This window comes from Bufo bufo, chromosome 2 (genome assembly GCF_905171765.1).
Source record: "Bufo bufo chromosome 2, aBufBuf1.1, whole genome shotgun sequence".
Taxonomy (NCBI): Eukaryota; Metazoa; Chordata; class Amphibia; order Anura; family Bufonidae; genus Bufo; species Bufo bufo.
In genome coordinates, this window is record NC_053390.1 from 1,956,025 (window position 1) to 1,983,738 (window position 27,714).

Consider the following 27,714-nt stretch of genomic DNA (forward strand, 5'->3'; position numbering starts at 1 on the left):
CAGTCACCTCAGGAGCTGGTTCTTTACTGTAAGAGCTGTGAATCTGTGGAGCAGTCGCCTCAGGAGCTGGTTCTTTACTGTAAGAGCAGTGAATCTGTGGAGCAGTCACCTCAGGAGCTGGTTCTTTACTGTAAGAGCTGTGAATCTGTGGAGCAGTCACCTCAGGAGCTGGTTCTTTACTGTAAGAGCTGTGAGTCTGTGGAGCAGTCACCTCAGGAGCTGGTTCTTTACTGTAAGAGCTGTGAGTCTGTGGAGCAGTCACCTCAGGAGAAGGTTCTTTACTGTAAGAGCTGTGAATCTGTGGAGCAGTCACCTCAGGAGCTGGTTCTCTACTGTAAGAGCTGTGAATCTGTGGAGCAGTCACCTCAGGAGCTGGTTCTTTACTGTAAGAGCTGTGAGTCTGTGGAGCAGTCACCTCAGGAGCTGGTTCTCTACTGTAAGAGCTGTGAATCTGTGGAGCAGTCACCTCAGGAGCTGGTTCTTTACTGTAAGAGCTGTGAATCTGTGGAGCAGTCACCTCCGGAGCTGGTTCTTTACTGTAAGAGCTGTGAGTCTGTGGAGCAGTCACCTCAGGAGCTGGTTCTTTACTGAAAGAGCTGTGAATCTGTGGAGCAGTCACCTCCGGAGCTGGTTCTTTACTGTAAGAGCTGTGAGTCTGTGGAGCAGTCACCTCAGGAGCTGGTTCTTTACTGAAAGAGCTGTGAATCTGTGGAGCAGTCACCTCAGGAGCTGGTTCTTTACTGTAAGAGCAGTGAATCTGTGGAGCAGTCACCTCAGGAGCTGGTTCTTTACTGTAAGAGCTGTGAGTCTGTGGAGCAGTCACCTCAGGAGCTGGTTCTTTACTGTAAGAGCTGTGAATCTGTGGAGCAGTCACCTCAGGAGCTGGTTCTTTACTGTAAGAGCTGTGAGTCTGTGGAGCAGTCACCTCAGGAGCTGGTTCTTTACTGTAAGAGCTGTGAATCTGTGGAGCAGTCACCTCAGGAGCTGGTTCTTTACTGTAAGAGCTGTGAGTCTGTGGAGCAGTCACCTCAGGAGCTGGTTCTTTACTGTAAGAGCTGTGAATCTGTGGAGCAGTCACCTCAGGAGCTGGTTCTTTACTGTAAGAGCTGTGAGTCTGTGGAGCAGTCACCTCAGGAGCTGGTTCTTTACTGTAAGAGCTGTGACTCTGTGGAGCAGTCACCTCAGGAGCTGGTTCTTTACTGTAAGAGCTGTGAATCTGTGGAGCAGTCACCTCAGGAGCTGGTTCTTTACTGTAAGAGCTGTGAATCTGTGGAGCAGTCACCTCAGGAGCTGGTTCTTTACTGTAAGAGCTGTGAATCTGTGGAGCAGTCACCTCAGGAGCTGGTTCTTTACTGTAAGAGCTGTGAATCTGTGGAGCAGTCACCTCAGGAGCTGGTTCTTTACTGTAAGAGCTGTGAATCTGTGGAGCAGTCACCTCAGGAGCTGGTTCTCTACTGTAAGAGCTGTGTGTCTGTGGAGCAGTCACCTCAGGAGAAGGTTCTTTACTGTAAGATCTGTGAGTCTGTGGAGCAGTCACCTCCGGAGCTGGTTCTTTACTGTAAGAGCTGTGAATCTGTGGAGCAGTCACCTCAGGAGCTGGTTCTTTACTGTAAGAGCTGTGAATCTGTGGAGCAGTCACCTCAGGAGCTGGTTCTCTACTGTAAGAGCTGTGAATCTGTGGAGCAGTCACCTCAGGAGCTGGTTCTCTACTGTAAGAGCTGTGTATCTGTGGAGCAGTCACCTCAGGAGCTGGTTCTTTACTGTAAGAGCTGTGAATCTGTGGAGCAGTCACCTCAGGAGCTGGTTCTTTACTGTAAGAGCTGTGAATCTGTGGAGCAGTCACCTCCGGAGCTGGTTCTTTACTGTAAGAGCAGTGAGTCTGTGGAGCAGTCACCTCAGGAGCTGGTTCTTTACTGTAAGAGCTGTGTATCTGTGGAGCAGTCACCTCAGGAGCTGGTTCTTTACTGTAAGAGCTGTGTATCTGTGGAGCAGTCACCTCAGGAGCTGGTTCTCTACTGTAAGAGCTGTGAATCTGTGGAGCAGTCACCTCAGGAGCTGGTTCTTTACTGTAAGAGCTGTGAATCTGTGGAGCAGTCACCTCAGGAGCTGGTTCTTTACTGTAAGAGCTGTGAATCTGTGGAGCAGTCACCTCAGAAGCTGGTTCTTTACTGTAAGAGCTGTGAGTCTGTGGAGCAGTCACCTCAGGAGCTGGTTCTCTACTGTAAGAGCTGTGAATCTGTGGAGCAGTCACCTCAGGAGCTGGTTCTTTACTGTAAGAGCTGTGAATCTGTGGAGCAGTCACCTCAGGAGCTGGTTCTTTACTGTAAGAGCTGTGAATCTGTGGAGCAGTCACCTCAGGAGCTGGTTCTTTACTGTAAGAGCTGTGAATCTGTGGAGCAGTCACCTCAGGATCTGGTTCTTTACTGTAAGAGCAGTGAATCTGTGGAGCAGTCACCTCAGGAGCTGGTTCTTTACTGTAAGAGCTGTGAATCTGTGGAGCAGTCACCTCAGGAGCTGGTTCTTTACTGTAAGAGCTGTGAATCTGTGGAGCAGTCACCGCAGGAGCTGGTTCTTTACTGTAAGAGCTGTGAATCTGTGGAGCAGTCACCTCAGGAGCTGGTTCTTTACTGTAAGAGCTGTGAATCTGTGGAGCAGTCACCTCAGGAGCTGGTTCTTTACTGTAAGATCTGTGAATCTGTGTGGAAGTCGTCTTTAACTGCACACATTGGGGTCTCGTTATACATCACCGGGAGTCATTACTGTTAGTTTGGGGTCAGGTTATATATTATTTAGGGTCATTATTTCTGCTCCCTCCTCTAAGGCTTGTATCCTGTGTATAATTTTATGCATCTTCCAGGTCACAAAATCCACCACGAATCCTGATGAACTGGGGACTCTGGCGAGCCAGCTTACTTCAGACTATGGCCAACTTGCTCATGAAGCAAAACCGGCATCTATGACGGCGGAAAATGAAGAGGTGAGAAGTGCTGATGATCCTGAGGCCTCTGTGGGTCCTTTATCCCATGGTCCCCTTGGTTTCTGTGTGTGATTTCCTTCTGTGATTTTTCTGCTTTCAGATTGGATCCCACATTAAGCAGCGGGTACAAGAGCTGGGCCATGGTTGCTCTCAGCTGGTCACAAAAGCTGGTGCCCTCCAGTGCTGCCCAACAGACGCTTACACCAAGAGAGAGCTGATCGACTGTGCACGACTTGTGTCCGAGAAGGTGGGTGGAGGCCTGCAGCTGGGCAGTGGTCCCACATGAGCAACAGTACTGTGTGATCCTCACCCTGCCGTGTCCTTCCTGGTCAGCAGTGACATCGGTGTGTGATCCTCACCCTGCCGTGTCCTTCATGGTCAGCAGTGACAGCGGTGTGTGATCCTCACCCTGCTGTGTCCTTCCTGGTCAGCAGTGACAGCGGTGTGTGATCCTCACCCTGCCGTGTCCTTCATGGTCAGCAGTGACAGCGGTGTGTGATCCTCACCCTGCCGTGTCCTTCCTGGTCAGCAGTGACAGTAATGTGTGATCCTCACCCTGCCGTGTCCTTCCTGGTCAGCAGTGACAGCGGTGTGTGATCCTCACCCTGCCGTGTCCTTCATGGTCAGCGGTGACATCGGTGTGTGATCCTCACCCTGCCGTGTCCTTCATGGTCAGCAGTGACAGCGGTGTGTGATCCTCACCCTGCCGTGTCCTTCCTGGTCAGCAGTGACAGCGGTGTCTGATCCTCACCCTGCCGTGTCCTTCATGGTCAGCAGTGACATCGGTGTGTGATCCTCACCCTGCTGTGTCCTTCCTGGTCAGCAGTGACAGCGGTGTGTGATCCTCACCCTGCTGTGTCCTTCCTGGTCAGCAGTGACATCGGTGTGTGATCCTCACCCTGCCGTGTCCTTCATGGTCAGCAATGACATCGGTGTCTGATCCTCACCCTGCCGTGTCCTTCATGGTCAGCAGTGACAGTAATGTGTGATCCTCACTCTGCCGTGTCCTTAATGGTCAGCAGTGACAGTAATGTGTGATCCTCACCCTGCCGTGTCCTTCCTGGTCAGCAGTGACAGCGGTGTGTGATCCTCACCCTGCTGTGTCCTTCATGGTCAGCAGTGACAGCGGTGTGTGATCCTCACCCTGCCGTGTCCTTCATGGTCAGCATTGACATCGGTGTGTGATCCTCACCCTGCCGTGTCCTTCATGGTCAGCAGTGACAGCGGTGTGTGATCCTCACCCTGCCGTGTCCTTCATGGTCAGCAGTGACAGCGGTGTGTGATCCTCACCCTGCCGTGTCCTTCATGGTCAGCAGTGACAGCAATGTGTGATCCTCACCCTGCCGTGTCCTTCATGGTCAGCAGTGACAGCGGTGTGTGATCCTCACCCTGCCGTGTCCTTCATGGTCAGCAGTGACAGCGGTGTGTGATCCTCACCCTGCTGTGTCCTTCATGGTCAGCAGTGACAGCGGTGTGTGATCCTCACCCTGCTGTGTCCTTCATGGTCAGCAGTGACAGCGGTGTGTGATCCTCACCCTGCCGTGTCCTTCATGGTCAGCAGTGACAGTAATGTGTGATCCTCACCCTGCCGTGTCCTTCCTGGTCAGCAGTGACAGTAATGTGTGATCCTCACCCTGCCGTGTCCTTCATGGTCAGCAGTGACATCGGTGTGTGATCCTCACCCTGCTGAGTCCTTCATGGTCAGCAGTGACATCGGTGTCTGATCCTCACCCTGCCGTGTCCTTCATGGTCAGCAGTGACAGCGGTGTGTGATCCTCACCCTGCCGTGTCCTTCATGGTCAGCAGTGACAGCGGTGTGTGATCCTCACCCTTCCGTGTCCTTCATGGTCAGCAATGACAGTGATGTGTGATCCTCACCCTGCCGTGTCCTTCATGGTCAGCAGTGACAGCGGTGTGTGATCCTCACCCTGCCGTGTCCTTCATGGTCAGCAGTGACAGCAATGTGTGATCCTCACCCTGCCGTGTCCTTCATGGTCAGCAGTGACAGCGGTGTGTGATCCTCACCCTGCTGTGTCCTTCATGGTCAGCAGTGACAGCGGTGTGTGATCCTCACCCTGCCGTGTCCTTCATGGTCAGCAGTGACAGTAATGTGTGATCCTCACCCTGCCGTGTCCTTCATGGTCAGCAGTGACAGCGGTGTGTGATCCTCACCCTGCTGTGTCCTTCATGGTCAGCAGTGACAGCGGTGTGTGATCCTCACCCTGCTGTGTCCTTCATGGTCAGCAGTGACAGCGGTGTGTGATCCTCACCCTGCCGTGTCCTTCATGGTCAGCAGTGACATCGGTGTCTGATCCTCACCCTGCCGTGTCCTTCATGGTCAGCAGTGACAGCGGTGTGTGATCCTCACCCTGCCGTGTCCTTCATGGTCAGCAGTGACAGCGGTGTGTGATCCTCACCCTGCCGTGTCCTTCATGGTCAGCAATGACAGTGATGTGTGATCCTCACCCTGCCGTGTCCTTCATGGTCAGCAGTGACAGCGGTGTGTGATCCTCACCCTGCCGTGTCCTTCATGGTCAGCAGTGACAGTAATGTGTGATCCTCACCCTGCTGTGTCCTTCATGGTCAGCAGTGACATCGGTGTGTGATCCTCACCCTGCCGTGTCCTTCATGGTCAGCAGTGACATCGGTGTGTGATCCTCACCCTGCCGTGTCCTTCATGGTCAGCAGTGACATCGGTGTGTGATCCTCACCCTGCCGTGTTCTTCATGGTCAGCAGTGATAGCGGTGTGTGATCCTCACCCTGCCGTGTCCTTCATGGTCAGCAGTGACAGCGGTGTGTGATCCTCACCCTGCCGTGTCCTTCATGGTCAGCAGTGACATCGGTGTGTGTGATCCTCACCCTGCCGTGTCCTTCATGGTCAGCAATGACAGTAATGTGTGATCCTCACCCTGCCGTGTCCTTCATGGTCAGCAGTGACAGCGGTGTGTGATCCTCACCCTGCCGTGTCCTTCATGGTCAGCAGTGACAGCGGTGTGTGATCCTCACCCTGCCGTGTCCTTCATGGTCAGCAGTGACAGTAATGTGTGATCCTCACCCTGCCGTGTCCTTCATGGTCAGCAGTGACAGCGGTGTGTGATCCTCACCCTGCCGTGTCCTTCATGGTCAGCAGTGACAGCGGTGTGTGATCCTCACCCTGCCGTGTCCTTCATGGTCAGCAGTGACAGTAATGTGTGATCCTCACCCTGCCGTGTCCTTCATGGTCAGCAGTGACATCGGTGTGTGATCCTCACACTGCCGTGTCCTTCATGGTCAGCAGTGACAGCGGTGTGTGATCCTCACCCTGCAGTGTCCTTCATGGTCAGCAGTGACAGCGGTGTGTGATCCTCACCCTGCCGTGTCCTTCATGGTCAGCAGTGACAGCAGTGTGTGACCCTCACCCTGCCGTGTTCTTCATGGTCAGCAGTGACAGCAGTGTGTGACCCTCACCCTGCTGTGTCCTTCATGGTCAGCAGTGACAGCTGTGTGTGATCCTCACCCTGCCGTGTCCTTCCTGGTCAGCAGTGACAGTAATGTGTGATCCTCTCCCTGCTGAGTCCTTCATGGTCAGCAGTGACAGTAATGTGTGATCCTCACCCTGCTGTGTCCTTCATGGTCAGCAGTGACAGCGGTGTGTGATCCTCACCCTGCCGTGTCCTTAATGGTCAGCAGTGACAGCGGTGTGTGATCCTCACCCTGCCGTGTCCTTCATGGTCAGCTGTGACAGTAATGTGTGATCCTCACTCTGCCGTGTCCTTCATGGTCAGCAGTGACAGCGGTGTGTGATCCTCACCCTGCCGTGTCCTTCATGGTCAGCAGTGACAGCGGTGTGTGATCCTCACCCTGCTGTGTCCTTCATGGTCAGCAATGACAGTGATGTGTGATCCTCACCCTGCCGTGTCCTTCATGGTCAGCGGTGACAGTGGTGTGTGATCCTCACCCTGCCGTGTCCTTAATGGTCAGCAGTGACAGCGGTGTGTGATCCTCACCCTGCCGTGTCCTTCATGGTCAGCTGTGACAGTAATGTGTGATCCTCACCCTGCCGTGTTCTTCATGGTCAGCAGTGACATCGGTGTGTGATCCTCACCCTGCCGTGTCCTTCATGGTCAGCTGTGACAGTAATGTGTGATCCTCACCCTGCCGTGTCCTTCATGGTCAGCAGTGACATCGTTGTGTGATCCTCACCCTGCCGTGTCCTTCATGGTCAGCTGTGACAGTAATGTGTGATCCTCACCCTGCCGTGTCCTTCATGGTCAGCAGTGACATCGTTGTGTGATCCTCACCCCTCCGTGTCCTTCATGGTCAGCAGTGACAGTGGTGTTTGATCCTCACCCTGCGGGGTCCTTCCTGGTCAGCAGTAACAGTGGTGTGTGATCCTCACCCTGCCGTGTCCTTCATGGTCATCAGTGACAGCGGTGTGTGATCCTCACCCTGCGGTGTCCTTCCTGGTGAGCAGTGACAGCGGTGTGTGATCCTCACCCTGCTGTGTCCTTCATGGTCAGCAGTGACATCGGTGTGTGATCCTCACCCTGCCGTGTCCTTCCTGGTCAGCAGTGACATCGGTGTGTGATCCTCACCCTGCCGTGTCCTTCATGGTCAGCAGTGACAGAGGTGTGTGATCCTCACCCTGCCGTGTCCTTCCTGGTCAGCAGTGACAGCGGTGTGTGATCCTCACCCTGCCGTGTCCTTCATGGTCAGCAGTGACAGTGGTGTCTGATCCTCACCCTGCCGTGTCCTTCATGGTCAGCAGTGACAGTGATGTGTGATCCTCATCCTGCTGTGTCCTTCATGGTCAGCAGTGACAGTAATGTGTGATCCTCACCCTGCCGTGTCCTTCATGGTCAGCAGTGACATCGGTGTGTGATCCTCACCCTGCCGTGTCCTTCATGGTCAGCAGTGACATCGGTGTGTGATCCTCACCCTGCCGTGTCCTTCATGGTCAGCAGTGACAGCGGTGTCTGATCCTCACCCTGCCGTGTCCTTCATGGTCAGCAGTGACAGTAATGTGTGATCCTCACCCTGCCGTGTCCTTCCTGGTCAGCAGTGACAGTAATGTGTGATCCTCACCCTGCCGTGTCCTTCATGGTCAGCAGTGACAGTAATGTCTGATCCTCACCCTGCCGTGTCCTTCATGGTCAGCAGTGACAGCCGTGTCTGATCCTCACCCTGCCGTGTCCTTCATGGTCAGCAATGACAGTAATGTGTGATCCTCACCCTGCCGTGTCCTTCATGGTCAGCGGTGACAGTGGTGTGTGATCCTCACCCTGCCGTGTCCTTCATGGTCAGCGGTGACAGCGGTGTGTGATCCTCACCCTGCGGTGTCCTTCCTGGTCAGCAGTGACAGCGGTGTGTGATCCTCACCCTGCCGTGTCCTTCATGGTCAGCAGTGACAGTAATGTGTGATCCTCACCCTGCCGTGTCCTTCATGGTCAGCAGTGACAGTAATGTGTTATCCTCACCCTGCCGTATCCTTCATGGTCAGCAGTGACAGTAATGTGTGATCCTCACCCTGCCGTGTCCTTCCTGGTCAGCAGTGACAGTAATGTGTGATCCTCACCCTGCCGTGTCCTTCCTGGTCAGCAGTGACAGCGGTGTGTGATCCTCACCCTGCCGTGTCCTTCATGGTCAGCAGTGACAGCGGTGTGTGATCCTCACCCTGCCGTGTCCTTCATGGTCAACAGTGACATCGGTGTGTGATCCTCACCCTGCTATGTCCTTCATGGTCAGCAGTGACAGCGATGTGTGATCCTCATCCTGCTGTGTCCTTCATGGTCAGCAGTGACAGCGGTGTGTGATCCTCACCCTGCCGTGTCCTTCATGGTCAGCAGTGACAGTAATGTCTGATCCTCACCCTGCTGTGTCCTTCATGGTCAGCAATGACAGTAATGTGTGATCCTCACCCTGCCGTGTCCTTCATGGTCAGCAGTGACAGCGGTGTGTGATCCTCACCCTGCCGTGTCCTTCATGGTCAGCAGTGACAGCGGTGTGTGATCCTCACCCTGCCGTGTCCTTCCTGGTCAGCAGTGACAGCGGTGTGTGATCCTCACCCTGCCGTGTCCTTCATGGTCAGCAGTGACAGCGGTGTGTGATCCTCACCCTGCCGTGTCCTTCATGGTCAGCAGTGACAGTAATGTCTGATCCTCACCCTGCTGTGTCCTTCATGGTCAACAATGACAGTAATGTGTGATCCTCACCCTGCCGTGTCCTTCATGGTCAGCAGTGACAGCGGTGTGTGATCCTCACCCTGCCGTGTCCTTCATGGTCAGCAGTGACAGCGGTGTCTGATCCTCACCCTGCCGTGTCCTTCCTGGTCAGCAGTGACAGCGGTGTGTGATCCTCACCCTGCCGTGTCCTTCATGGTCAGCAATGACAGTAATGTGTGATCCTCACCCTGCTGTGTCCTTCATGGTCAGCAGTGACATCGGTGTGTGATCCTCACCCTGCTGTGTCCTTCATGGTCAGCAGTGACAGTAATGTCTGATCCTCACCCTGCTGTGTCCTTCATGGTCAGCAATGACAGTAATGTGTGATCCTCACCCTGCCGTGTCCTTCATGGTCAGCAATGACAGTAATGTGTGATCCTCACCCTGCTGTGTCCTTCATGGTCAGCAGTGACAGTAATGTGTGATCCTCACCCTGCCGTGTCCTTCATGGTCAGCAGTGACAGCGGTGTGTGATCCTCACCCTGCCGTGTCCTTCATGGTCAGCAGTGACAGCGGTGTGTGATCCTCACCCTGCCGTGTCCTTCATGGTCAGCAGTGACAGCGGTGTGTGATCCTCACCCTGCCGTGTCCTTCATGGTCAGCAGTGACAGCGGTGTGTGATCCTCACCCTGCCGTGTCCTTCATGGTCAGCAGTGACAGCGGTGTGTGATCCTCACCCTGCTGAGTCCTTCATGGTCAGCAGTGACATCGGTGTCTGATCCTCACCCTGCCGTGTCCTTCATGGTCAGCAGTGACAGCGGTGTGTGATCCTCACCCTGCCGTGTCCTTCATGGTCAGCAGTGACAGCGGTGTGTGATCCTCACCCTGCCGTGTCCTTCATGGTCAGCAGTGACAGCGGTGTGTGATCCTCACCCTGCCGTGTCCTTCATGGTCAGCAGTGACAGCGGTGTGTGATCCTCACCCTGCCGTGTCCTTCATGGTCAGCAGTGACAGCGGTGTGTGATCCTCACCCTGCCGTGTCCTTCATGGTCAGCAGTGACAGCTGTGTGTGATCCTCACCCTGCCGTGTCCTTCATGGTCAGCAGTGACAGCGGTGTGTGATCCTCACCCTGCCGTGTCCTTCATGGTCAGCAGTGACAGCGGTGTGTGATCCTCACCCTGCCGTGTCCTTCATGGTCAGCAATGACAGTAATGTCTGATCCTCACCCTGCCGTGTCCTTCATGGTCAGCAGTGACAGCGGTGTGTGATCCTCACCCTGCCGTGTCCTTCATGGTCAGCAGTGACAGCGGTGTCTGATCCTCACCCTGCAGTGTCCTTCATGGTCAGCAGTGACAGTAATGTGTGATCCTCACCCTGCCGTGTCCTTCATGGTCAGCAGTGACAGCGGTGTGTGATCCTCACCCTGCCGTGTCCTTCATGGTCAGCAGTGACATCGGTGTGTGATCCTCACCCTGCCGTGTCCTTCATGGTCAGCAGTGACAGCGGTGTGTGATCCTCACCCTGCCGTGTCCTTCATGGTCAGCAGTGACAGCGGTGTGTGATCCTCACCCTGCCGTGTCCTTCATGGTCAGCAGTGACAGCGGTGTGTGATCCTCACCCTGCCGTGTCCTTCATGGTCAGCAGTGACAGTGGTGTGTGATCCTCACCCTGCCGTGTCCTTCATGGTCAGCAGTGACAGCGGTGTGTGATCCTCACCCTGCCGTGTCCTTCATGGTCAGCAGTGACAGTGGTGTGTGATCCTCACCCTGCCGTGTCCTTCATGGTCAGCAGTGACAGCGGTGTGTGATCCTCACCCTGCCGTGTCCTTCATGGTCAGCAATGACAGTAATGTGTGATCCTCATGTGTGTTTATGTTCTTGCTCCTAGGTGTCTCATGTTTTGGCCGCCCTTCAGGCTGGTAACCGTGGCACGCAGGCCTGTATCACCGCTGCCAGCGCCGTGTCTGGGATCATTGCTGATTTGGACACCACCATTATGTTCGCCACAGCTGGAACGCTGAACAGAGAGAACGCAGAGACGTTTGCGGATCACCGGTGAGCAGTGATTTGTCCTGATGGGATCAGTCCAGGTATTTGAGGTGGCCCCCTTCTGACCCAGTGCGTCCTGTAATTCACCTTGCAGCGAGGGTATCCTCAAGACAGCTAAAGCTCTGGTAGAAGACACAAAGGTCTTGGTTCAGAATGCAACGTCCAGTCAAGAGAAGCTGGCCCAGGCGGCGCAATCATCCGTGACGACTATCACACGACTGGCTGAGAATGTCAAGCTTGGCGCGGCCAGCCTAGGATCTGAGGACCCGGAGACTCAGGTAGATCTAGACCCACCAGGTTCAGGGCAGTGTCTGGGATGTTCAAGGAGGTGGAGACCTTTGCTTTCTCCTAATCTCGCCCTTAGTATAAGGTACGGTGTAGGGGACTGTCCCAATCTGTAGCTGCTGTCAGCAGTCTTCATGAGCTGGGACCATGGTCAGTTCATAGATTCTATAGCCGGGGAGCCCTATAAAGAGCCCAACCTCCTCAGATGTGCACAGCATGGGGCGCCCTGACTGTACTGTGTGATGTCATCACCTCTATAAGATACTGAGAAGGGCAGTATGAAGGAGCTCGGAGGTGTCTCACCCAGAAATAGAGATGAAGATCCATCAGAACAAGGTACATCAGGTGGCACCCCCCTAAAAACTCAGAAGGGGATCCATGTACAGTAGCTACGAGCGACCTGGGTGGGCTCTTGGCCAGGCGGTCACCTTGGACACATCATGCTGTGCTGACTGAGCCCGGTCGGCTGTTCCTCGGGGGCCTCTCCATCACCTCAGACGTTTTGTTCTTTTGTCAGGTGGTTCTTATAAATGCAGTGAAGGACGTGGCCAAGGCTCTAGGCGATCTGATCAGTGCCACCAAGGCTGCAGCCGGGAAGTCCAGTGATGACCCCTCAGTCTACCAGCTGAAGAATTCAGCCAAGGTAAGTGACCACCTGGTTTGGGATCGTCACACACAGTGGCCGACATGATGCAGTGGGTCTCGGGGTCATTGATATTTTTGTGGTTCCAGGTGATGGTGACCAATGTGACGTCTCTCCTGAAAACCGTGAAAGCTGTAGAAGATGAGGCTACCAAGGGAACCCGGGCCCTGGAGGCCACAATAGAACACATAAGGCAGGAGCTTGCGGTGAGTCTGGGGTCGGAGGCATCAGGAATATGGAGGCTTTACCTCTTATTTCCCTTATCCCCTTTAAATGTTTCTCTCTCAGGTTTTCACCTCACCGGAGCCTCCTCCTCAGACGTCCACCCCAGAGGACTTCATTCGCACGACCAAAGGCATCACCATGGCCACCGCCAAGGCTGTTGCTGCCGGAAACTCGTGTCGTCAGGAAGACGTCATTGCCACAGCCAACCTGAGCCGGCGGGCTATCGCTGACATGCTGCGCTCATGCAAGGTGCGTCATGTGAGGAATGGCGTCGGTGTGAATGGCACTAGAGCAGCTTGGTGACTCCGTGTCCTCTGTGTCCACAGGAAGCCGCCTACCACCCGGAGGTGAACGCAGACGTGCGCATCCGAGCCATGAGGTTCGGAAAGGAGTGCGCCACGGGCTACCTGCAGCTCCTCGACCATGTGCTGGTGGTGAGTGTGACGGGCCGAGGACAGGGCTGCCGCCCCCCATGGTCACGTACGGTGGTCTCACCTGTCCGCTCTTCTCTCCTCACAGATCCTTCATAAGCCGAGCGCCGACCTGAAGCAACAGCTGGCGGCGTTCTCCAAACAGGTGGCCGGTTCAGTGACCGAGCTGATCCAGTCTGCGGAGGCCATGAAAGGTGACGAGTGTGCTCCTTGTGTACCAAGGGCGTGGCCTGCGATAAGAGGGCGTTCACATACCGGTGCAGCCTGGGATAAGAGGGCGTTCACATGACGGTGCAGCCTGGGATAAGAGGGCGTTCACATGACGGTGCAGCCTGGGATAAGAGGGCGTTCACATACCGCTGCAGCCTGGGATAAGAGGGCGTTCACATACCGGTGCAGCCTGGGATAAGAGGGCGTTCACATACCGGTGCAGCCTGGGATAAGAGGGCGTTCACATACCGGTGCAGCCTGGGATAAGAGGGCGTTCACATACCGGTGCAGCCTGGGATAAGAGGGCGTTCACATGCCGGTGCAGCCTGGGATAAGAGAGCGTTCACATACCGGTGCAGCCTGGGATAAGAGGGCGTTCACATACCGGTGCAGCCTGGGATAAGAGGGCGTTCACATACCGGTGCAGCCTGGGATAAGAGGGCGTTCACATACCGGTGTAGCCTGGGATAAGAGGGCGTTCACATACCGGTGCAGCCTGGGATAAGAGGGCGTTCACATGACGGTGCAGCCTGGGATAAGAGGGCGTTCACATGACGGTGCAGCCTGGGATAAGAGGGCGTTCACATACCGCTGCAGCCTGGGATAAGAGGGCGTTCACATACCGGTGCAGCCTGGGATAAGAGGGCGTTCACATACCGGTGCAGCCTGGGATAAGAGGGCGTTCACATACCGGTGCAGCCTGGGATAAGAGGGCGTTCACATACCGGTGTAGCCTGGGATAAGAGGGCGTTCACATACCGGTGCAGCCTGGGATAAGAGGGCGTTCACATGACGGTGCAGCCTGGGATAAGAGGGCGTTCACATGACGCTGCAGCCTGGGATAAGAGGGCGTTCACATGACGCTGCAGCCTGGGATAAGAGGGCGTTCACATGACGGTGCAGCCTGGGATAAGAGGGCGTTCACATGACGGTGCAGCCTGGGATAAGAGGGCGTTCACATGACGCTGCAGCCTGGGATAAGAGGGCGTTCACATGACGCTGCAGCCTGGGATAAGAGGGCGTTCACATGACGCTGCAGCCTGGGATAATGAGGGCGTTCACATGACGGTGCAGCCTGGGATAAGAGGGCGTTCACATAGCGGTGCAGCCTGGGATAAGAGGGCGTTCACATACCGGTGCAGCCTGGGATAAGAGGGCGTTCACATACCGCTGCAGCCTGCGATAAGAGGGCGTTCACATACCGGTGCAGCCTGGGATAAGAGGGCGTTCACATACCGGTGCAGCCTGGGATAAGAGGGCGTTCACATGGCGGTGCAGCCTGGGATAAGAGGGCGTTCACATGGCGGTGCAGCCTGGGATAAGAGGGCGTTCACATGGCGGTGCAGCCTGGGATAAGAGGGCGTTCACATACCGCTGCAGCCTGGGATAATGAGGGCGTTCACATACCGCTGCAGCCTGCGATAAGAGGGCGTTCACATGACGGTGCAGCCTGGGATAAGAGGGCGTTCACATACCGCTGCAGCCTGGGATAAGAGGGCGTTCACATGACGGTGCAGCCTGGGATAAGAGGGCGTTCACATAGCGGTGCAGCCTGGGATAAGAGGGCGTTCACATACCGGTGCAGCCTGAGATAAGAGGGCGTTCACATACCGGTGCAGCCTGGGATAAGAGGGCGTTCACATGACGCTGCAGCCTGGGATAAGAGGGCGTTCACATGACGGTGCAGCCTGGGATAAGAGGGCGTTCACATGGCGGTGCAGCCTGGGATAAGAGGGCGTTCACATACCGCTGCAGCCTGGGATAATGAGGGCGTTCACATACCGCTGCAGCCTGCGATAAGAGGGCGTTCACATGACGGTGCAGCCTGGGATAAGAGGGCGTTCACATACCGCTGCAGCCTGGGATAAGAGGGCGTTCACATGACGGTGCAGCCTGGGATAAGAGGGCGTTCACATAGCGGTGCAGCCTGGGATAAGAGGGCGTTCACATACCGGTGCAGCCTGGGATAAGAGGGCGTTCACATAGCGGTGCAGCCTGGGATAAGAGGGCGTTCACATGACGGTGCAGCCTGAGATAAGAGGGCGTTCACATAGCGGTGCAGCTCAATAAGGGATCGGGGCAGGATGTGGCGGGGAGCGTTGAGCAGCCCACCGATATCGCACACGGAGGGGCTGTCAGCAGCTTTACTCCGCTCTGCACCACCCTCCTTGACCTGTTGCAGTTCTCATTCAGGGTCTCCGTGGTAACAGACAACAAGCCCTGTGTAGTCTGATCCTGCAGTCAGAGGCTCAGACCTTCTTATGGTTAGCCCGGCGGGTAGGATCAGCCTGCCCAGGGAGCCGTCCTTTGTGGTAAGAACCAGTATTGTAGTGGATGGTCCCACAGGTTTTCGGTGTAGTGACCCTTTTTCCGCCCACTCTTTCATGTGTCCAGGCACCGAATGGGTGGATCCCGAGGACCCCACGGTGATTGCTGAGAACGAGCTGTTGGGAGCTGCAGCCGCTATAGAAGCCGCAGCCAAGAAGCTTGAGCAGCTGAAACCTCGTGCCAAACCCAAGGTAAGTCACCCCTGGTACCAAAGCTCTCGCCCCTTCCAGACGGCCGAGCTTTACTGAATCATTTGCAGCCTAAACATCAAATTACCAAGATGATGGAGGTCCATCCACCCTGAAGTCTGCTGTGGACGTCCAGTCCGTGGCCTCCTCCACAAGACCTGCTCAGCTTGTGGCATCTTGAGTCGTCATACTCACCGTTGGCTCTTCTGTGTTTACAGCAGGCGGACGAGAGCCTAAACTTCGAAGAGCAGATCCTGGAGGCAGCCAAGTCCATTGCAGCAGCCACCAGTGCCCTGGTCAAAGCGGCATCTGCAGCCCAGAGAGAGCTGGTGGCCCAGGGCAAGGTGGGTTCTTGTGCCTTCCTGGAGGAGGATGGTCCTTTGTGTTCTCCTGGTTTCTCCCATCACACCTTCTGCTTTCCTTCCTCAGGTTGGAGCTATCCCAGCCAATGCAGTAGATGATGGCCAGTGGTCGCAGGGTCTGATCTCAGCTGTGAGTATATGGGCGCAGTGACTGGAGGTGTCTACAGCGGTGCAGGCTTTTACCTGATGTTCTCTACTTCCCCAGGCCAGGATGGTTGCTGCCGCTACAAGTAATTTATGTGAGGCAGCAAATTCTGCGGTTCAAGGTCATGCCAGCGAGGAGAAGCTGATATCATCCGCTAAGCAGGTGGCTGCGTCCACAGCTCAGCTCCTTGTGGCTTGTAAAGTGAAAGCTGACCATGATTCGGAGGCCATGAAGAGACTGCAGGTGGGTGGATGGAGGACGCAGATGTCCTGAGCAAGGGGACCGGCCCTCACCTCTAATGATGTCGTATCTCCACAGGTGGCAGGTAACGCCGTGAAGCGAGCATCCGACAACCTAGTAAAAGCTGCTCAAAAAGCAGCCGCATTCCAAGAGTATGACGAGACGGTGGTGGTGAAGGAGAAGATGGTGGGAGGGATCGCACAGGTGAGATGGCAGCACATGTACCCTACGTATAATCAATAAGTGCACCAATATCTGACACGGAAATGACCCGGCCTGCAGCCGTGGAGCAGACCTGCTCTTAGTACATAACGGACTGGAAACTGTCAGCAGTGCTGTCCGCTCTCCAGATCAGCTCCATGTAGTGCCATCATGCTGCCATTAAGACCCACCCCAGTCCCATAAATTAAGAGCTAGTGGTCTGGGAGAAGTGTCCCTCCCTGATGACATCACTAGGGTGGGACCTTCATACATACATTAGTACTTGGTGGCCTGGGCGATGTGTCCCTCCCTGATGACATCACTATGGTGGGAGCTTCATACATACATTAGTAGCTGGAGACCTGGGCGATGTGTTACTCTCTGATGACATCACTATGGTGGGAGCTTCATACATACATTAGTACCTGGTGGCCTGGGTGATGTGTTACTCTCTGATGACATCACTATGGTGGGAGCTTCATGCATACATTAGTACCTGGGGGTGAAGTGTCTCTCCCTAATGACATCACTATGGTGGGAGCTTCATACATACATACATACATTAGTAGCTGGAGACCTTGGTGATGTGTCTCTCCCTGATGACATCACTATGGTGGAAGCTTCATACATACATTAGTACCTGGGGGTGATGTGTCCCTCCCTGATGACATCACTATGGTGGGAGCTTCATACATACATACATTAGTAGCTAGAGACCTGGGCGATGTGTTACTCTCTGATGACATCACTATGGTGGGAGCTTCATGCATACATTAGTACCTGGGGGTGAAGTGTCTCTCCCTAATGACATCACTATGGTGGGAGCTTCATACATACATACATACATTAGTAGCTGGTGGACTGGGTGATGTGTCCCTCCCTGATGACATCACTATGATGGGAGCTTTATACATACATTAGTAGCTGGAGACCTGGGTGATGTGTCCCTCCCTGATGACATCACTAGGGTGGGACCTTCATACATACATTAGTACCTGGTGGCCTGGGTGAAGTGTTCCTCCCTGATGACATCACTATGGTGGGAGCTTCATACATACATTAGTACCTGGAGACCTGGGTGATGTGTCTCTCCCTGATGACATCACTAGGGTGGGACCTTCATACATACATTAGTAGCTGGAGACCTGGGCGATGTGTCCCTCCCTGATGACATCACTATGGTGGGAGCTTCATACATACATTAGTAGCTGGAGACCTGGGTGATGTGTCTCTCCCTGATGACATCACTATGGTGGGAGCTTCATACATACATTAGTACCTGGAGACCTGGGTGATGTGTCCCTCCCTAATGACGTCACTAGGGTGGGACCTTCATACATACATTAGTAGCTGGAGACCTGGGTGATGTGTCCCTCCCTGATGACATCACTATGGTGGGAGCTTCATACATACATACATTAGTAGCTGGAGACCTGGGTGATGTGTCCCTCCCTAATGACGTCACTATGGTGGGACCTTCATACATACATTAGTACCTGGTGGCCTGGGTGATGTGTTACTCTCTGATGACATCACTATGGTGGGAGCTTCATACATACATTAGTAGCTGGAGACCTTGGTGATGTGTCTCTCCCTGATGACATCACTATGGTGGGAGCTTCATACATACATTAGTAGCTGGAGACCTGGGTGAAGTGTCCCTCCCTGATGACATCACTATGGTGGGAGCTTCATGCATACATTAGTACCTGGTGACCTGGGCGATGTGTTACTCCCTGATGACATCACTATGGTGGGAGCTTCATGCATACATTAGTACCTGGGGGTGAAGTGTCTCTCCCTAATGACATCACTATGGTGGGAGCTTCATACATACATTAGTAGCTGGAGACCTGGGCGATGTGTCTCTCCCTGATGACATCACTATGGTGGGACCTTCATACATACATTAGTACCTGGTGGCCTGGGTGATGTGTTACTCCCTGATGACATCACTATGGTGGGAGCTTCATACATACATTAGTAGCTGGAGACCTGGGTGAAGTGTCCCTCCCTGATGACATCACTATGGTGGGAGCTTCATGCATACATTAGTACCTGGTGACCTGGGCGATGTGTTACTCTCTGATGACATCACTATGGTGGGAGCTTCATGCATACATTAGTACCTGGGGGTGAAGTGTCTCTCCCTAATGACATCACTATGGTGGGAGCTTCATACATACATACATTAGTACCTGGTGGCCTGGGTGATGTGGCCCTCCCTAATGACATCACTATGGTGGGACCTTCATACATACATTAGTAGCTGGAGACCTGGGCGATGTGTCTCTCCCTGATGACATCACTATGGTGGGAGCTTCATACATACATACATACATTAGTAGCTGGTGGACTGGGTGATGTGTCCCTCCCTGATGACATCACTATGATGGGAGCTTTATACATACATTAGTAGCTGGAGACCTGGGTGATGTGTCCCTCCCTGATGACATCACTAGGGTGGGACCTTCATACATACATTAGTACCTGGTGGCCTGGGTGAAGTGTTCCTCCCTGATGACATCACTATGGTGGGAGCTTCATACATACATTAGTACCTGGAGACCTGGGTGATGTGTCTCTCCCTGATGACATCACTAGGGTGGGACCTTCATACATACATTAGTAGCTGGAGACCTGGGCGATGTGTCCCTCCCTGATGACATCACTATGGTGGGAGCTTCATACATACATTAGTAGCTGGAGACCTGGGTGATGTGTCTCTCCCTGATGACATCACTATGGTGGGAGCTTCATACATACATTAGTACCTGGAGACCTGGGTGATGTGTCCCTCCCTAATGACGTCACTAGGGTGGGACCTTCATACATACATTAGTAGCTGGAGACCTGGGTGATGTGTCCCTCCCTGATGACATCACTATGGTGGGAGCTTCATACATACATACATTAGTAGCTGGAGACCTGGGTGATGTGTCCCTCCCTAATGACGTCACTATGGTGGGACCTTCATACATACATTAGTACCTGGTGGCCTGGGTGATGTGTTACTCTCTGATGACATCACTATGGTGGGAGCTTCATACATACATTAGTAGCTGGAGACCTTGGTGATGTGTCTCTCCCTGATGACATCACTATGGTGGGAGCTTCATACATACATTAGTAGCTGGAGACCTGGGTGAAGTGTCCCTCCCTGATGACATCACTATGGTGGGAGCTTCATGCATACATTAGTACCTGGTGACCTGGGCGATGTGTTACTCCCTGATGACATCACTATGGTGGGAGCTTCATGCATACATTAGTACCTGGGGGTGAAGTGTCTCTCCCTAATGACATCACTATGGTGGGAGCTTCATACATACATTAGTAGCTGGAGACCTGGGCGATGTGTCTCTCCCTGATGACATCACTATGGTGGGACCTTCATACATACATTAGTACCTGGTGGCCTGGGTGATGTGTTACTCCCTGATGACATCACTATGGTGGGAGCTTCATACATACATTAGTAGCTGGAGACCTGGGTGATGTGTCCCTCCCTGATGACATCACTATGGTGGGAGCTTCATGCATACATTAGTACCTGGTGACCTGGGCGATGTGTTACTCTCTGATGACATCACTATGGTGGGAGCTTCATGCATACATTAGTACCTGGGGGTGAAGTGTCTCTCCCTAATGACATCACTATGGTGGGAGCTTCATACATACATACATTAGTACCTGGTGGCCTGGGTGATGTGGCCCTCCCTAATGACATCACTATGGTGGGACCTTCATACATACATTAGTAGCTGGAGACCTGGGCGATGTGTCTCTCCCTGATGACATCACTATGGTGGGAGCTTCATACATACATTAGTAGCTGGAGACCTGGGAGATGTGTCTCTCCCTAATGACGTCACTATGGTGGGAGCTTCATACATACATTAGTAGCTGGAGACCTTGGTGATGTGTCTCTCCCTGATGACGTCACTAGGGTGGGAGCTTCATACATACATTAGTAGCTGGAGACCTGGGTGATGTGTCCCTCCCTAATGACGTCACTAGGGTGGGACCTTCATACATACATTAGTAGCTGGAGACCTGGGCGATGTGTCCCTCCCTAATGACATCACTAGGGTGGGACCTTCATACATACATTAGTAGCTGGAGACCTGGGCGATGTGTCCCTCCCTGATGACATCACTATGGTGGGAGCTTCATACATACATTAGTAGCTGGAGACCTGGGTGATGTGTCTCTCCCTGATGACATCACTATGGTGGGAGCTTCATACAGTGGGGGAAATAATTATTTGACCCCTCACTGATTTTGTAAGTTTGTCCAATGACAAAGAAATGAAAAGTCTCAGAACAGTATCATTTCAATGATAGGTTTATTGTAACAGTGGCAGATAGCACATCAAAAGGAAAATCGAAAAAATAACTTTAAATAAAAGATAGCAACTGATTTGCATTTCATTGAGTGAAATAAGTATTTGAACCCTCTAACAAAAAAAGACTTAATACTTGGTGGAAAAACCCTTGTTTGCAAGCACAGAGGTCAAACGTTTCTTGTAATTGATGACCAAGTTTGTGCACATTTTAGGAGGAATGTTGGTCCACTCCTCTTTGCAGATCATCTCTAAATCCCTAAGGTTTCGAGGCTGTCTCTGTGCAACTCTGAGCTTGAGCTCCCTCCATAGGTTTTCGATTGGATTAAGGTCCGGAGACTGACTAGGCCACTCCATGACCTTAATGTGCTTCTTCTTGAGCCACTTCTTTGTTGCCTTTGCTGTATGTTTTGGGTCATTGTCGTGCTGGAACACCCATCCACGACCCATTTTCAGTTTCCTGGCAGAGGGAAGGAGGTTGTCGCTCAGGATTTCACGATACATGGCTCCGTCCATTTTCCCGTTTATGCGAATAAGTTGTCCTGTGCCCTTAGCAGAAAAACACCCCCAAAGCAAAATGTTTCCACCCCCATGCTTGACGGTGGGGACGGTGTTTTGGGAGTCATAGGCAGCATTTTTCTTCCTCCAAACACAGCGAGTTGAGTTAATGCCAAAGAGCTCTATTTTGGTCTCATCAGACCACAGCACCTTCTCCCAGTCACTCTCTGAATCATTCAGGTGTTCATTGGCAAACTTCAGACGGGCCTGCACATGTGCCTTCCTGAGCAGGGGGACCTTGCGAGCCCTGCAGGATTTTAATCCATTGCGGTGTAATGTGTTTCCAATGGTTTTCTTGGTGACTGTGGTCCCTGCTAATTTGAGGTCATTAACTAACTCCTCCCGTGTAGTTCTAGGATGCTTTTTCACCTTTCTCAGAACCATTGACACCCCACGAGGTGAGATCTTGCGTGGAGCCCCAGAGCGAGGTCGATTGATGGTCATTTTGTGCTCCTTCCATTTTCGAACAATCGCACCAACAGTTGTCACCTTCTCTCCCAGCTTCTTGCTAATGGTTTTGTAGCCCATTCCAGCCTTGTGCAGGTCTACAATTTTGTCTCTGACATCCTTGGACAGCTCTTTGGTCTTTCCCATGTTGGAGAGTTTGGAGTCTGCTTGATTGATTGATTCTGTGGACAGGTGTCTTTTATACATGTGACTAGTTAAGACAGGTGTCCTTAATGAGGGTGACTAATTGAGTAGAAGTGTCTAACCACTCTGTGGGAGCCAGAACTCTTAATGGTTGGTAGGGGTTCAAATACTTATTTCACTCAATGAAATGCAAATCAGTTGCTATCTTTTATTTAAAGTTTTTTTTTCGATTTTCCTTTTGATGTGCTATCTGCCACTGTTACAATAAACCTACCATTGAAATGATACTGTTCTGAGACTTTTCATTTCTTTGTCATTGGACAAACTTACAAAATCAGTGAGGGGTCAAATAATTATTTCCCCCACTGTACATACATACATACATTAGTACCTGGTGGCCTGGGTGATGTGTTACTCTCTGATGACATCACTATGGTGGGAGCTTCATGCATACATTAGTACCTGGGGGTGAAGTGTCTCTCCCTAATGACATCACTATGGTGGGAGCTTCATACATACATTAGTACCTGGTGGCCTGGGTGAAGTGTCCCTCCCTGATGACATCACTATGGTGGAAGCTTCATACATACATTAGTACCTGGGGGTGATGTGTCTCTCCCTGATGACATCACTATGGTGGGACCTTCATACATACATTAGTACCTGGTGGCCTGGGTGAAGTGTCGCTCCCTGATGACATCACTATGGTGGGAGCTTCATGCATACATTAGTAGCTGGAGACCTTGGTGATGTGTTACTCTCTGATGACATCACTATGGTGGGAGCTTCATACATACATTAGTAGCTGGAGACCTGGGTGATGTGTCCCTCCCTGATGACATCACTATGGTGGGACCTTCATACATACATTAGTACCTGGTGGCCTGGGTGAAGTGTCCCTCCCTGATGACATCACTATGGTGGGAGCTTCATGCATACATTAGTAGCTGGAGACCTGGGTGATGTGTTACTCTCTGATGACATCACTATGGTGGGACCTTCATACATACATTAGTACCTGGTGGCCTGGGTGAAGTGTCCCTCCCTGATGACATCATTATAGTGGAAGCTTCATGCATACATTAGTACCTGGGGGTGAAGTGTCTCTCCCTAATGACATCACTATGGTGGGAGCTTCATACATACATTAGTACCTGGTGGCCCTCCCTAATGACATCACTATGGTGGGAGCTTCATACATACATTAGTAGCTGGAGACCTGGGCGATGTGTCTCTCTCTGATGACATCACTATGGTGGGAGCTTCATACATACATTAGTAGCTGGAGACCTGGGCGATGTGTCCCTCCCTGATGACATCACTATGGTGGGAGCTTCATACATACATTAGTACCTGGTGGCCTGGGCGATGTGTTACTCTCTGACATCACTATGGTGGGAGCTTCATACATACATTAGTACCTGGTGGCCCTCCCTAATGACATCACTATGGTGGGAGCTTCATACATACATTAGTAGCTGGAGACCTGGGTGAAGTGTTACTCCCTGATGACATCACTATGGTGGGAGCTTCATACATACATTAGTACCTGGTGGCCTGGGTGATGTGTTACTCCCTGATGACATCACTATGGTGGGAGCTTCATACATACATTAGTACCTTGTGGCCTGGGTGATGTGTCTCTCCCTGATGACATCACTATGGTGGGAGCTTCATACATTAGTAGCTGGAGACCTGGGTGAAGTGTCCTTCTCTGATGACATCACTATGGTGGGAGCTTCATACATACATTAGTAGCTGGAGACCTGGGTGATGTGTCCCTCCCTGATGACATCACTATGGTGGGAGCTTCATACATACATTAGTAGCTGGAGACCTGGGTGATGTGTCTCTCCCTGATGACATCACTATGGTGGGACCTTCATACATACATTAGTACCTGGTGGCCTGGGCGATGTGTTACTCTCTGATGACATCACTATGGTGGGAGCTTCATACATACATTAGTACCTGGTGGCCTGGGTGATGTGTTACTCCCTGATGACATCACTATGGTGGGAGCTTCATACATACATTAGTAGCTGGAGACCTGGGCGATGTGTTACTCCCTAATGACATCACTATGGTGGGAGCTTCATACATACATTAGTAGCTGGAGACCTGGGTGAAGTGTCCTTCTTTGACATGTCTATCGTGGGAGCTTCATGCATACATTAGTACCTGGTGGCCTGGGTGATGTGTCCCTCCCTGATGACATCACTATGGTGGGAGCTTCATGCATACATTAGTACCTGGTGGCCTGGGCGAAGTGTCTCTCCCTGATGACATCACTATGGTGGGAGCTTCATACATACATTAGTAGCTGGAGACCTGGGTGATGTGTTACTCCCTGATGACATCACTATGGTGGGAGCTTCATACATTAGTAGCTGGAGGCCTGTGTGAAGTGTCCCTCCCTGATGACATCACTATGGTGGGAGCTTCATACATACATTAGTAGCTGGAGACTTGTGTGAAGTGTCCTTCTCTGATGACATCACTATGGTGGGAGCTTCATGCATACATTAGTAGCTGGAGACCTGTGTGAAGTGTCCCTCCCTGATGACATCACTATGGTGGGAGCTTCATACATTAGTAGCTGGAGACCTGGGTGAAGTGTCCTTCTCTGATGACATCACTATGGTGGGAGCTTCATACATACATTAGTAGCTGGAGACCTGTGTGAAGTGTCCTTCTCTGATGACATCACTATGGTGGGAGCTTCATGCATACATTAGTAGCTGGAGACCTGGGTGATGTGTCTCTCTCTGATGACATCACTATGGTGGGAGCTTCATACATACATACATTAGTAGCTGGAGACCTGTGTGAAGTGTCCCTCCCTGATGACATCACTATGGTGGGAGCTTCATACATTAGTAGCTGGAGACCTGGGTGATGTGTCCCTCCCTGATGACATCACTATGGTGGGAGCTTCATACATTAGTAGCTGGAGACCTGTGTGAAGTGTCCTTCTCTGATGACATCACTATGGTGGGAGCTTCATGCATACATTAGTAGCTGGAGACCTGGGTGATGTGTCTCTCTCTGATGACATCACTATGGTGGGAGCTTCATACATACATTAGTAGCTGGAGACCTGGGCGATGTGTCTCTCCCTGATGACATCACTATGGTGGGAGCTTCATACATACATTAGTAGCTGGAGACCTGGGCAATGTGTCCTTCTCTGATGACATCACTATGATGGGAGCTTCATACATACATTAGTAGCTGGAGGCCCTCCCTAATGACATCACTATGGTGGGAGCTTCATACATACATTAGTAGCTGGAGACCTGGGTGAAGTGTCTCTCCCTGATGACATCACTATGGTGGGACCTTCATACATACATTAGTAGCTGGAGACCTGGGTGATGTGTCTCTCCCTGATGACATCACTATGGTGGGAGCTTCATACATACATTAGTAGCTGGAGACCTGGGTGAAGTGTCTCTCCCTGATGACATCACTATGGTGGGAGCTTCATGCATACATTAGTAGCTGGAGACCTGGGTGATGTGTTACTCCCTGATGACATCACTATGGTGGGAGCTTCATACATATATTAGTAGCTGGAGACCTGGGCGATGTGTCTCTCCCTGATGACATCACTATGGTGGGAGCTTCATACATACATTAGTAGCTGGAGACCTGGGTGAAGTGTCCTTCTTCGACATGTCTATGGTGGGATGTTCACCTGCTTGTCTTGGAGTCGGCATTGCCAACAGTCCTCAGATTGTGGCCTTGTTTTGCAGATTATTGCAGCTCAGGAAGAAATGTTGCGTAAAGAGCGCGAGCTTGAGGAAGCGCGGAAGAAGCTGGCCATGATTAGACAGCAGCAGTATAAGTTTCTGCCATCAGAGCTGCGAGAAGACTCCCAGAACTGAAAATTCGGCTGACTCATTCCCACCCAACATGCCATTAACATTTCCCAGCCCCCTCCTCCCCAACTACTGAGGCTTAACCGGCTTCTCCCGCTCACTAATCACTCTTGCACATGGGCCTCAGTAGTCAGTATGAATCCGGCGCTCTGGGACTTGGGGCCACATGGTTCATCTTCTTCCTCAGATGCCTCAGCTGGAAAGAGCAGAACACGTTGTGTGAATACTGTCCGTTCCCGGCTTGTGAACGGTTTGTTTTGTACTGGTGGTGCCTTAATGCCCTGACGCTGGCTTGTGAGCAGGGCTGATGCCCTGTCTGTGCTGTATTAACCTCCAGCTGCTTGCCTCTCCTGCTGTCCTCCGCTGTGCACTCACAGGGAGGTGGAGTGAATGCTGTGTGCCTGGTGACCTCTGTGTATGTGCGACCACATGCCGACAAGTGCCTGAACGTGCCGTGCACAATCAAACTGTTACTCCTTACCGTGCCGCGCGCTTCCTCGTCTCCCCGTGACATCCCGTTACATTTCTATATAAAGTATATATTTTTATTTTGCATTTTGTTGAAATTTTATATGCTGTTCTGATGGAGCGTGAGCGATGCCGTCTGTGCTGCTCACTTCCATGGCTCCACCAAAACTCTTCTCACCAATAAATATCTTCACCTCGGAGAGGCGGCTCTTGTCTTATTTATCACCGTCCTAAGCTGCCAGACGTGGCAGAGGATCCGTCTGCCACTGTTCAAGGACAGGTTGTGGCTGCCTTCTGTCCAGTGGTAGTAAGACGCTGTGCTGAGGTCCATGGTCAGCTCTGCTCAACCACTGGAAGTTATGCCACAGAAGCCAGGAGAGGAATCGGAACCGCATTCCTGAAGCTGCTCTCATTATACTTGAGGCTCTATAGATGAGCGGCGCGTGCACAAGATCTCCAGGATTTAACCCCTACCCTTGTGGGCCTTTCAGATAATTTAGCTGTTAATTCAGGGAGGAACAAAAATATCAAACTTCAAAAAAGCTAAATGTAGTCAACTAAGAGAGGCCATAGGCCTAACTAACTGGGACAAAGTCCTCAAAAATAAAGATACAGCCACAAAATGGGATATCTTTAAAAGCATCCTAAACTCTAATTGTGAGAGGTACAGACCGTATGGGAATAAAAGGTTAAGGAACAAGATGAAACCAATGTGGATAAATAGAACTGTAAAGAAAGCAATAAATGACAAAAAGAAAGCATATAAATCACTAAAACAGGAGGGGAGCGAGGAAGCACTGAAAAACTATAAGGAAAAAAATAAAATATGTAAAAAACAAATAAAAGCGGCCAAACTAGAGACCGAGAGATTTATTGCCAAAGAGAGTAAAACTAACCCTAAAATGTACTTCAATTATATAAATGGTAAAGTATAAATCTGAAGGTGTCGGCCCTTTAAAGAGTGATGAGGGGGGAGTCGCAGAGAGCGACGAGGAGAAAGCAAAGCTGTTAAATATTTTTTTCTCCAATGTATTCACTGAGGAAAATAAATTGTCAGATGAAATGCAGAATGTAAAAGTAAATTCCCCATTAAAAGTGTCCTGTCTGGGGGGCGTGGCGTGACCGGGGATGTGAATGGCAGCAATGTGTGTCAGCTCCCGCCTCTTTAATCCAAAAGCCTGCTCCGTGGGATTCCTTGGCGATCGCTGGCAATACTCACGGCGACAACAGTACCCTGGTGTTCATCTGGAGTGGTCCCATGGCCGTAGGCGCCGCTAAAAAGAATAAGAAGACGGCGGGAGGTGCCGAACGAGGTGTGCAAGATGGCGCCGGCACGCTCCTTACAGGAAGGCAGGGGGTGTGCCAGCTGCAGCGCGGAGTGTGATGAGCTCCAGGGTTCCACAGCAAATGCTGGAGCTGAAGGGGCCCTATATAGCAGAGGAA

At 52.1% G+C, this 27,714-nt stretch overlaps 1 protein-coding gene across 5 annotated transcripts in view; it reads left to right on the forward strand.

The window, feature by feature from the left end:
• The window catches only part of TLN1 (talin 1), a 131,044-nt gene extending 104,573 nt beyond the window's left edge, over positions 1-26,471 (forward strand). For all 5 annotated transcript variants that reach the window (XM_040420671.1, XM_040420675.1, XM_040420674.1 and 2 more), the window contains 15 exons: positions 2,858-2,977; positions 3,078-3,224; positions 11,007-11,173; positions 11,262-11,445; positions 11,970-12,095; positions 12,185-12,301; positions 12,384-12,569; positions 12,647-12,754; positions 12,840-12,945; positions 15,356-15,480; positions 15,696-15,821; positions 15,907-15,969; positions 16,045-16,227; positions 16,303-16,428; positions 25,678-26,471. In XM_040420671.1, coding sequence (XP_040276605.1) covers positions 2,858-2,977; positions 3,078-3,224; positions 11,007-11,173; positions 11,262-11,445; positions 11,970-12,095; positions 12,185-12,301; positions 12,384-12,569; positions 12,647-12,754; positions 12,840-12,945; positions 15,356-15,480; positions 15,696-15,821; positions 15,907-15,969; positions 16,045-16,227; positions 16,303-16,428; positions 25,678-25,809 — 2,016 coding nt within the window. In that variant the 3' untranslated portion in view covers positions 25,810-26,471. The remainder of the gene's footprint in view (positions 1-2,857; positions 2,978-3,077; positions 3,225-11,006; positions 11,174-11,261; positions 11,446-11,969; positions 12,096-12,184; positions 12,302-12,383; positions 12,570-12,646; positions 12,755-12,839; positions 12,946-15,355; positions 15,481-15,695; positions 15,822-15,906; positions 15,970-16,044; positions 16,228-16,302; positions 16,429-25,677) is intronic.
• The last annotated feature ends 1,243 nt before the right edge of the window (positions 26,472-27,714 follow it).